Source organism: Gymnoscopelus braueri (genome assembly GCF_963280865.1).
Source record: "Gymnoscopelus braueri genome assembly, chromosome: 4".
NCBI lineage: Eukaryota > Metazoa > Chordata > Actinopteri > Myctophiformes > Myctophidae > Gymnoscopelus > Gymnoscopelus braueri.
In genome coordinates this window covers 51,664,275-51,674,823 of record NC_137605.1, presented here as the reverse complement: position 1 = coordinate 51,674,823, position 10,549 = coordinate 51,664,275, and the positions used below count along the sequence as shown (strand labels likewise).

At 42.5% G+C, this 10,549-nt stretch overlaps 1 protein-coding gene across 1 annotated transcript; it reads right to left on the bottom strand.

Annotated features, from left to right (window-relative positions):
• Positions 1–1,029: 1,029 nt before the first annotated feature.
• Positions 1,030–9,228, bottom strand: LOC308083640 (galactose-3-O-sulfotransferase 3-like; the record flags this gene model as incomplete). The annotated part of the gene is made up of 4 exons (XM_080425955.1): positions 1,030–1,968; positions 3,541–3,832; positions 5,644–5,737; positions 9,225–9,228. 4 exons carry the CDS (start codon positions 9,226–9,228, stop codon positions 1,162–1,164), a joined length of 1,197 nt encoding a protein of 398 aa, XP_080282081.1. The 3' UTR covers positions 1,030–1,161.
• Positions 9,229–10,549: the final 1,321 nt, after the last annotated feature.

Here is a 10,549-nt window from a genome sequence, read left to right as displayed (position 1 = left end):
CTTTTCTTTTTTGACTCTCTTGGTGTGGGGATTATCTGGCACATGTATGTATCTGTTATGAAAGAGAAATTGCATCATGAGTGAAACGGCTATAGTCCTTGGGAAACTATAAACCTACGTAGGCCTCTAAATGAGTTACCATATTTACTTACAAATTTCAAATTACAAAGCCTTATAAGCTATATATTTCTGGGATGCACAGTAGCTGAAACTCCACAAGATACCCACAAGATATACTATATGCGCTGCTCGCGATGGAGACCCGCCAATGTTTCATGACTGATAGACATGAAAGAAGGCCCTTCACAGCTAATAGAGAATTTTAAATTTTAAGAATCGGTTCAGAATTGAATGAGTAAAATTGTTAGAAAGGCTCCCATCATATAAGTTCATTATTATTTCAATTGTTATGTTCCACCTTAAGAGTAATCTGCACCTGCCCACCTTAAGTGCGCAATGCATTCTGGGGCGTTTTCATTCATTCAGTAGCACCGGCTAGAAGAGCAGTGTTTTTGTTGGCTGTTTTTGTCGAGTTTATATACCGTCACCTATTCCAAATAGCGGGCCACTTCCGTCTAATGGTACGCTTGCTTTCACATTGCAGCGTACCGTACCCGAAAACGCATGATCCGGATCCGAAACTGCCTCCGGAGGTGGTTTCGGGAACGGAACGGTTACCCGTTTCTGGAGACGATTCGCTACATTCACACTAGCCAAGCGGTCTGGAGTGCGCACCCGGGACCTGAGTGTGAAACGGCTCTAAGTGTTGGTTGATTGATTTGCATACATGTATTTGTACATTAAAATTCCTGGAATTGATGAATTGTTATGAGCTGACATGTTCTTGTCTGCCATTCCACGCCAATGTTCATCAAAACAGCCGTTGTGTTAATTAGAACACTTTCGTCAGATGGTACGATAATCTTTATAAAGCCCAGAGAGAGAGAGAAAAAAAGATCTGGCTGATTTGTCTTTGGATTGGACACACAGCCCAACAGTTCACTTGGAGGAATTCAGCATAAAAAACATCTGGGGACGCCTGGGGGTCCTTGATCGGATTCCAGGATTTTATAGTGTAAAAACTGGAGTCCTAGAGATGATTATTATTATTTTGTATCAAATGGGGGTCCTGCCTCTTGATACGGTTCCACAGGTGGAGGTTCAAGTCCAGCTCCAGACAGGACGTGTCTGAGATCTTAGGAGAACATTTGAGTATTGCACCTCTGGCATGATCAGCTTGAGGCAGAGCTCCTTGACATGGCTGACGTTAGCCTGCAGGTCGTAGCCCATGATGTCCACGTTGGCGCCGGGCTGCCAGGGGCGCAACTCCTTGTTCTTGATCTGCTTTGCTGAGCGGAGCAGCGGCATCTGGCCTCCAAAGCAGCTCTGCATCAGCCTTTCCTGGGCCTGTTGAAGGAGGCGCACCTCCTTCGCCACGCAGACCGGGCCGAGGGCCTCCAGCTTCCACCAAAGCGAGGCGTTGAAGTGGTCATAGAGCTGTGAGTCCAGGGAGTTCCAGGCGCGGATCTTGGCGGAGAGGCCCGGTGTGAGGCTCTGCTTGGAGCCGGCTGCGCGCATGTTGAGCTTGACATACAGAATGTCGTCCAGGTCCCAGGACAGCAGGTGGCGGAGGAGAACCAGCGACTCGTCAAAGTACTCCATGATCATCACCAGGGAGAAGGAGCGATCCACCTCTCCCACGAAGTCATGGACGTATGCCGCGTCTGTCACCGGCCGGTCCTTGTCACCGCCCAGGTCGAAGGTCAGGGGGTTGCGGGCGGGGGCATGCACTTCGTCCGGGTGGTAGTACCGCTGGGGTTCCTCCAAGAAGGCCTCCAAGGATCCGTTGGTAACATTCGTGAAACTCTGACACCGCTCTTTGTAATAAGTGAACAACGACTCAAACATGGAGCCCGGCTCTCGGAGAATAGTGATGTATGTGGTGTCGTTCGGCATGAGCCTCCGCACCTGCAAGATACAAGAGGTTTTATCATCATATGTACAGTAAAACCACAGGTGTTTACACAACACAAACTTTGCCTGCCACTGTGCACACCTAATACTGTAATGACAGGTTAACAGGTTAAGATCAGATCCGATCAGAAAGACAAGAGCAGCAATCCTGAAATTGTATAAAATGAAACAGTTTAAACAGTAAAAGCAGCCATTTTGGGTGGCCGTCATTAATAGAAGTGTGCATGTGTGCATGTATGTGCCTTCATACGTGTGAGAGGTTGGATGTATTAACACTCGCATCACTGCAGTTTGTCGACCTAACGGAAACCAGAAACGGTCTTGAGATCAGTCTTCCCTCATGGGCTAACACCATCTCCCCCACACAGCTGGATCGCTGCTATCATAGCATTGTCTTTTAAATATCAATTCACTTTGGTTACACAACATTTAAAACCCACTCACACCTCACAGGTAGGCTTCATTTGGCTTAGAGACAGAAAAGAAAAATCGAATATAAAACTTGGAACGTGTGTCCGAGAGGAAAGCATTCCCACAAACCTGGCCAGTGGCCACCCACGTCATTAAATACCCACAGTTCAGTCGTTTATACTTTGGAAAAAAAGTGTCCACTGGTAGCAACATAGTTTCCTTGTGCTACATAGATTCACTTTTCAAAGTTACGTTTATGCCTGCTGTCTGCAGCCAGTGTGATGTGCCCAGGCCCATATCTCATTGAAGAGCGTAGATATGATGAGGGAAGGTGTACTCCACTTGTGTGCACTGCTTATTATGGGAATGTGATACATTGTGTAAAATCTTATGAAAACAACTTATGAAAGAGCTTGATCGCTGTAGTTATGTATGTGACGGCATCACCTCCACGAATAGACCTATACAGGTCTATAAGAAGCGCTTCCTTCACCGACTATTACTTGGTAAAATGGTTACATTTACACTATGAGTTAAAAATGGATACATGAACACTGTAGATTTTACTGTGCAGCATGTGGCTTGATGAGAGAGAGAAAGAGTTGCCTTACACTTTTGATGTCAGTTGAATACATTAAGCTTGAAAGCGATTTGTTACCCGCAGAAAGTTTACAATGGTCAGCAATGTTTGTAAATGTGGAAAGTATGCCTGCACGTGAGCCACACATAGAGGCTGTGCTGTTTGCGGCAGCACACAGACACTGAGACTAAACACAACCGATACAGCGAGGTATTGTGATTAGACATTAGGGGTTTGGGTTGGCGTTAGCAGCATTTTAGTGTTTATTTAGAGAGAGAGTTCGCCATTTTCAGTGCGCAGCGACCAAGTAGAGCACGATATTTGGCGGTCATCGGAATTGCACAAGGGGATAAACTCCTTGTGGTCTGAGATGTGAAGACATGCCCTCTTGGGGGAGAGCGGTGGAGATCCAGCCAGTACGGAAACCATATTTTGTTCTTTTTTAAAATTATATATATGAATGTTTTTGAATGGAATATTTGGAAAAGGTCAGGGAAGGGGAACCTTCTGAGAGCTTCCCTAGCGAAGTTAATTGACTTCTGTTCTGTGTTAAAGTACATTTCAAAGTTCAGCACCTCAGCGTGGTTGAAGCGCATGTGACTGGCGATGATGTTGGGTGGCAGGGTGCCTGGGTGGACGAAGCTGGTGTTGAAGGACTGTGGGTAGCAGAACTGGTGGCCACACTTGTTTATGGGGAGCGCCACAGTCAGGTTGTGGCGCTCTGCAAAGCGGAACAGCAGGTTCTGCATGGTGCTGCTGCCCGTCTTGTGGGTCTTCAGGAAAACCACATTGGTGTGTTTGGGCTTCAGGCCCAGGGATGGGTGGGAGCACGGTGCAAAGAAACCCAGGTGGAAGGCCTCTATGGACCTGGAGGGAGAGCATTTACATCGAATTAAGTCACTTATAATAAGTAAGCATTTTTTGTGTTCATATTTTTATTAGGGAACATCTTTGAGCCACATATGATGGAAGGAGCCTTGGAAGATTCCTATAAAAGTAAAACACTTCATCTTGACAACACTTAAGTGAAAGCTAATATGTCTCATTGTGTAGATTTAAAGGGACTACACCATGAATTTGAACTTTTCCTTCTTTTTTGTGTGTTTTTGGACCCTACCTCTCTTTTATCCCAAGAAAAACGTTTGAGGGACATAAACAATATATTAAATATTAAATTGTTTTTTTAAATGCATGGTGTGTAGATACTTTAACCTGAGCGCAGCCACTTGGGACCTCAATTTTAAAGTCCAGTAGAATTAGGTTAGGTAACTTAGGTTTGTCTACTTTATGCATTTCTACAGTGTGCCTACAGTACACATCTCCTAATGTACATTGTATTCACTACTTGGAAAGTCAAAAACTCAGAATACAGAAGTGACAAAGATACAAAGTTGATACTAATAATGGGAAAAATATAAGTTACACTTACAGAAACAAATAGATAGGAACTAAAGAATAACAATGCTATGTTTCAGGGGGAATCATAATAGAGACGGAACAGAGATATTTGTTATTATTGGAGAATAATTATTTATTAATCTGGTGTTTTTGTTATTCGCTGTAATAATTTACAGTGAATCAACTCACTCACAGAGTTTTGCTGCTCAACACGACCGTTCGTCGAACTATAAATACACATAGCCAGCTCCTCTCTGCCTGTAGAGAGACGCAGCCACTCTGGGGAGAAGGAGACAAGTCCCGCTCCACTTTCACGTTGGCTCTGGCCTGGGTGTAATATTAGTGTGGAAATGTCCCACATTGTAAGTGCTGGATTTGTTCATAACATAGCAGCATAACATAGCAGCATAACGTAGCATGCGTCCCGTAGACGCTGCGATGGTTTGTTTGATGCGTGGGGCTTGCAGCATCACTGTGTGTGTGTGTGTGTGTGTGTGTGTGTGTGTGTGTGTGTGTGTGTGTGTGTGTGTGTGTGTGTGTGTGTGTGTGTGTGTGTGTGCGCGCGCCCATGTGTGTGCCATATATACTTTGCCGTATGGTGGATAGCAAAAAAAGCAGATCTACAAGTGTGTTGCAATGTGACGGGTGACCTAGTTTGGGTATTTTTGGCAATTTGGGAAAGTTCCACTTAAAGATATTACCAAATTAAGGAAGCCAGGTTGAAAGTGGTTAAATGTGAGAGTTAATGAACACCCAAGATATTACAGTGTGTCTGCATCATGTGTGAATGACACACTGGCGTATGGTGGGTTCTAACGTTGACCGGGCCAGATTCTTCGCACAACAACGGCTGATAAGTCTATTGAGAATTACCGAGCCATACCGGGTGGAAAACGGAACGCTCGTCCCAAAACACACTGCCCCATTTTCTTTCGCGGACCGAGGCCGCCGGTTTAGACGCGGGGCAGGGTGTTTCAGGACGACGGTTTTTCTTCTATTACATTTCGGAATGGAGAGGTGCTCGTCTCTGCGCAATGGAGAACCGGTTTTGTAATGGCCACTCATTAACAATTCGGCCGAATGCAAATGAGCCCCATTTGAAAACAAAGGCGACTTAAAGGGTGAGGGGCTGCTAATGTTGTTATGTTGATTTTTTGATGTTTTTCCCCCTGGGGGAGCAGGGTTTTACAGACCGGGCCATGGCCTCGTTGGCCCCAATGAGCATACGCCTCTGGAATGACAGGTTGTTCGTTGCGGGAGCGAGCGGTGTGGTCACTCACCATCTCTGATGACCCCCATAGTACAGTAGGTCAGGAGGCTGACCAGAATGACAGCCACCAGAACCTGGAAAACCTTCTTCAGTAACATCTCTGTCTCACTGAGACTGTGGGAGGAAGACGAGATATCATTCACAGAGCTTATGTCACAGTGGGCGTAGAGCAATCGTCATCGGTAGAAGGGCCGTGTTTAGATCCCACTGGGCGGGGTTTTGCGTGTAGTCCTCGTGAGTGACACAGAACAGAGCCTTGAAACGAAAAATGATTTTAAGTAAAGTAAAAGTAGAATACTAAATAATTAGAACATGCTTAAACATTCGAAGATTAAGGTCTAATATTTCTACTATTTCGTTACATGTCATACACAGTGAAACTACACAGATGCGATTGAAAGAATGTGCTATTCTTAAAAAAGCCCACTTTTTGTCATGTCTATCTACTATCATTATTTATTCTCTCATTGTTGCAAGGTCAATGAGCCAAACCCTGCAATACTGTACAGAAAAGTCTTAAACGGTTTAATGTGTCCGTTTCATTATCATGGTCCTCCTCCAGATAAAGTCAGATAATGTACAAATGGCAGTGAAGACATTTGGCTATTTTTCAATGCCGCTGTTGTACAGTGGTGTAAAAGCTTCTAAAATAAAACTATCAATACTGCAATGTGGAAATACTCTGTTACAAGTGAAAGTGTGGAATTCAAAGAGTACAAAGGTATTGGTATCAAAATGTACTTAAAGTACCAAAAGTAGAAAGTACTCATTATGCAGAATGTCCCATTTCACAAGTTTTCAAATGTATAAAAATCTTTTGAAAATAGCAGATCTACAAGCTTGTATCGGCTATTTTCAAATGGCTGGCTGAATTAAGTGGCTAATGTATGTTTTGTAATAATAATCATAATCTACAAAGTAACTTGTAACTAAAGTTTTCAAACAATTGTAGTGGAGTAAAAAGCCCTATAATATTTGCCTTTGAGTTGTAGTGCAGTAGAAGTAAAAGTATTGGAAATTGGGGTAGCACTTTCTATGCATCCTATGTGTACAATGCATCATGAACATACTTATAAGGCATTATAATCTTCTCATAACCCTGTATAATCAGATTTATAAGAGCTCATAAATACTCATAATGCTTTATTACCATAACCATAACACATTATAAGGCATGTTATAATGACTTATAAGTATCAAGTGTTATAATACTTCATAATTGCTGCCAAACTGGTAACAATGGCTATGCATCCCAAATTATTTCTCATAGTTATAATCCATTATAATCAATTGATAATGCTTTATTATCACTGTTATAATGTGTCATATAACAGTTTGAAAAACACTTAAACCCAGGATTTTTCAGTTATTTGCGTGAAATGGTATCATCTGTTTGACCTCCGTTTTCACTGGATCAGGTCTGTTGGTCCAATGGCTTCCCGCTTAAGTGAATGTTTCACAACAGCAAGGTTGCCGGTTCAAGCCTCACTTGGTGGAGACTTCATTTAAAGTACAGCAAACAACAAGACTGTATTAATGAATACATATGCAATTGATAAAGATAACATGAAATGCTTATCTGAGAAGGTATGTTTTTGCAATGTATGACATACTTCATTCTGAAAATAGCCGATCTACAATCTCAAAACCTTTCAGATAGCAACGTGTTTCTGAGCTTGTAGATCGACTGCTTTCACTGGTTCACTTTTATCTTCAACAGACAACGTTAGCCTGGACAAAGCTATAGCACTATAGGTAGTGTTGCAGCCTGTCAATCCGAAGGTTGAGGGTTCGATTCCTGTTAATGGCAATAGGTTGAGATGTCCAATCAATCCATTCTGCTTCCATCTCTCTCTCTCTCTTCAATCTATTATGTTTCCATGTCTCTCTCTCTCTTCAATCTATTCTGTTTCCATGTCTCTCTCTCTCTCTCTCTCTCTCTCTCTTCAATCTATTCCGTTTCCATGTCTCCCTCTTCAATCTATTCCGTTTCCATGTCTCTCTCTCTCTCTCTCTCTCTTTTGAGGGGTGGCCATAGCTGAGTGGTTAGTGAGCCAGCCTAGGGAGCCGGAGGCCCTAGTTGCCCCAGGTACGATTCCAGGCCAGGCCAGCAAATGAAATTTGTCCCTGAGCAAGACTCTTAACCCCTAATTGCTCACAGGCCCTCATTGGAAACAAGACCGCAAGGACTTTCATGAACAGACCTGTTAAAGGAATTATCCTTATCTCTTCAATCTATTCCGTTTCCATGTCTCTCTCTCCGATCTACAATCTCACAACCGGCTGCTTTCACTGGTTCACTTTTATCTTCAACAGACAACCTCAATCTGTACAAAGCTATAGCACTATAGGTAGTGTTGCAGCCTGTCAATCCGAAGGTTGAGGGTTCGATTCCTGTTAATGGCAATAGGTTGAGATGTCCATTCAATCCGTTCTGCTTCCATCTCTCTCTCTCTATTATGTTTCCATGTCTCTCTCTCTCTCTTCAATCTATTCCGTTTCCATGTCTCTCTCGCTCTCTCTCTCTTCAATCTATTCCGTTTCCATGTCTCTCTCTCTCTCTTCAATCTATTCCTTTTCCAAGTCTCTCTCTCTCTTTCTCTTCAATCTATTCAGTTTTCTCTCTCTCTCTCTTTCTCTTCAATCTATTCCTTTTCTCTCTATCTCTCTCTCTCTCTCTCTCTCTCTCTCTCTCTCTCTCTTCAATCTATTCCGATTCTCTCTCTCTCTCTCTCTCTCTCTCTCTCTCTCTCTCTCTCTCTTTCTCTTCAATCTATTCCGTTTCCATGTCTCTCTCTCTCTCTTCAATCTATTCCTTTTCCAAGTCTCTCTCTCTCTTTCTCTTCAATCTATTCCGTTTCTCTCTCTCTCTCTTTCTCTTCAATCTATTCCATTTCTCTCTCTCTCTTTCTCTTCAATCTATTCCGTTTCTCTCTCTCTCTCTCTCTTTCTCTTCAATCTATTCCGTTTATCTCTCTCTCTTCAATCTATTCCGTCTCTCTCTCTCTCTTCAATCTATTCCGTCTCTCCCTCTCTCTCTCTCTCTCTCTCTCTCTCTCTCTCTCTCTCTCTCTCTCTCTCTCTCTCTCTCTCTCTCTCTTTCTCTCTCTCTCTCTCTCTCTCTCTCTCTCTCTCTCTCTCTCTCTCTCTCTCTCTCTCTCTCTCTCTCTCTCTCTCTCTCTTTCTCATAATTATGTTCTTTTAGAAAGTGAGCAACAGCAACAGTCCACCTGGCCTATTCCCATGGATTGGATCTACCCACCTCACCTGCTGTCATTCCCTCTCAATCCATAATCACACCTGCCCTCACTCACTCCTCATTAGTCTCTCTCTCTCTTTCTCTCTCTCTCTCTCTCTCTCTCTCCTCTCTCTCTCTCTCTCTCTCTCTCTCTCTCTCTCTCTCTCTCTCTCTCTCTCTCTCTCTCTATTCCCTGGCCCCGCTTATCGCTGCTTGCAGCTATATTAGATTATTATTATTGTATTGTATCATTTTGGATAATTGCATAAAGTATGATGTATTTTGCTCAGAAGGGGACAGTTCTGTAACTGCCGATATAAGATGTCCTTGCTCTCTGGCCTACTCTTTCTTACCCATGAAAGTTGTGGCTACAGTTTATCATTGATGCCTCAGCACAGACAACATTGCCACGAGATGAGCCTTCGTCCCTGTTCATGTTGATATTATATTGTGGGGTGGGCTTAATGAAAGATAAACTGTCTGTTATATTGGGGAACATTTTGTATTACCAGTAGAGAATATTTTTATGCTGTACCACCTTGTCTCTCCTGTGCAAATAAGCTCAAGTAAACCTGATTATTATTTAAGACTGACTCTGTGTTACTTATTTTACGGGATTGCTTATTGAAAGCATAATACCCTTGTTTTTCTAAGTTATCAGTGTCCCATTCCCATCAACTATTAATGTTATTAGTCAGAAATCCTGACCGTCAGTGACACTTAATAATCTGGGTTTCTCCAGAATTCTCTATTGATTCTTCAGACCATATTTGACATACAAGTATATTGGCTACATGTAGATGCTTATTATGTAACAAAATAGTTTTAAAATCCAACTGTTCTGTACATGTATGTTACGCGAGCTTTGTTAGTGCACTGCGGATTTGTAGCGGAAATGAGAGTTGTGTAAGTCCCGGGAAAGACGTGCTGTGATTGGCCAGTAGTCACTTTGAGTGTCAGTTGGGGCAAACGCAGTCCCCACAACATCATTCTTCTAAGATTTGCACAAATATTTACGATTTTTCAAAAATAGCAGATCTACAAGCTCATATCACTTGGTGCCGGTCCTGGCAAATGTACTTTTTTTTAAAAGATAGCCTTTTTGCATTTGTCTTTGGATTGCCCTCACATTTCAATGGGAGAATCGATGTACAACTAGCTAGAGAACAGCCCTGGCTGTGATATAACATGTGATAGCTTGTAGATCTGTTCCCTTTGCAAGCAACACAGTTGCATGTACAGTAGCATACATTATGTTGCAAACACAATCATTTTATAGAAATATACAAGAAAACGTGTGAAATTAAAAACATTTGAAAGAAACCCTAGTAGTAGTCACATCTACAGAAAATTATTTCTGTCTGGCATAGGTCTCTCCTGATGCTTCATTTATGCTCGTAATTTCCCATATAGAAGCAAGAAGAAGAAGTAACTAGAAAAGGCAGACTGTTGTTAATGTAGGGAGGTTTTTGTTTGTCCTTGATCAGCTTAGCTCTTTACTGTATTTAGGTAGTTCCTCTTCCCTGTGTTTGTTAAGTTGGCTTTAGCATTTGCATTATTTGTCAGCTCTATGCACTTCAAAGTAAAACATTCAATTCACTCATCCATCTGTTTCTGCTAAAATCTGTCATTGGGTATCTGTTATTGTCCCTTTCATTGTCTCTTCCAAGGCTGAAAA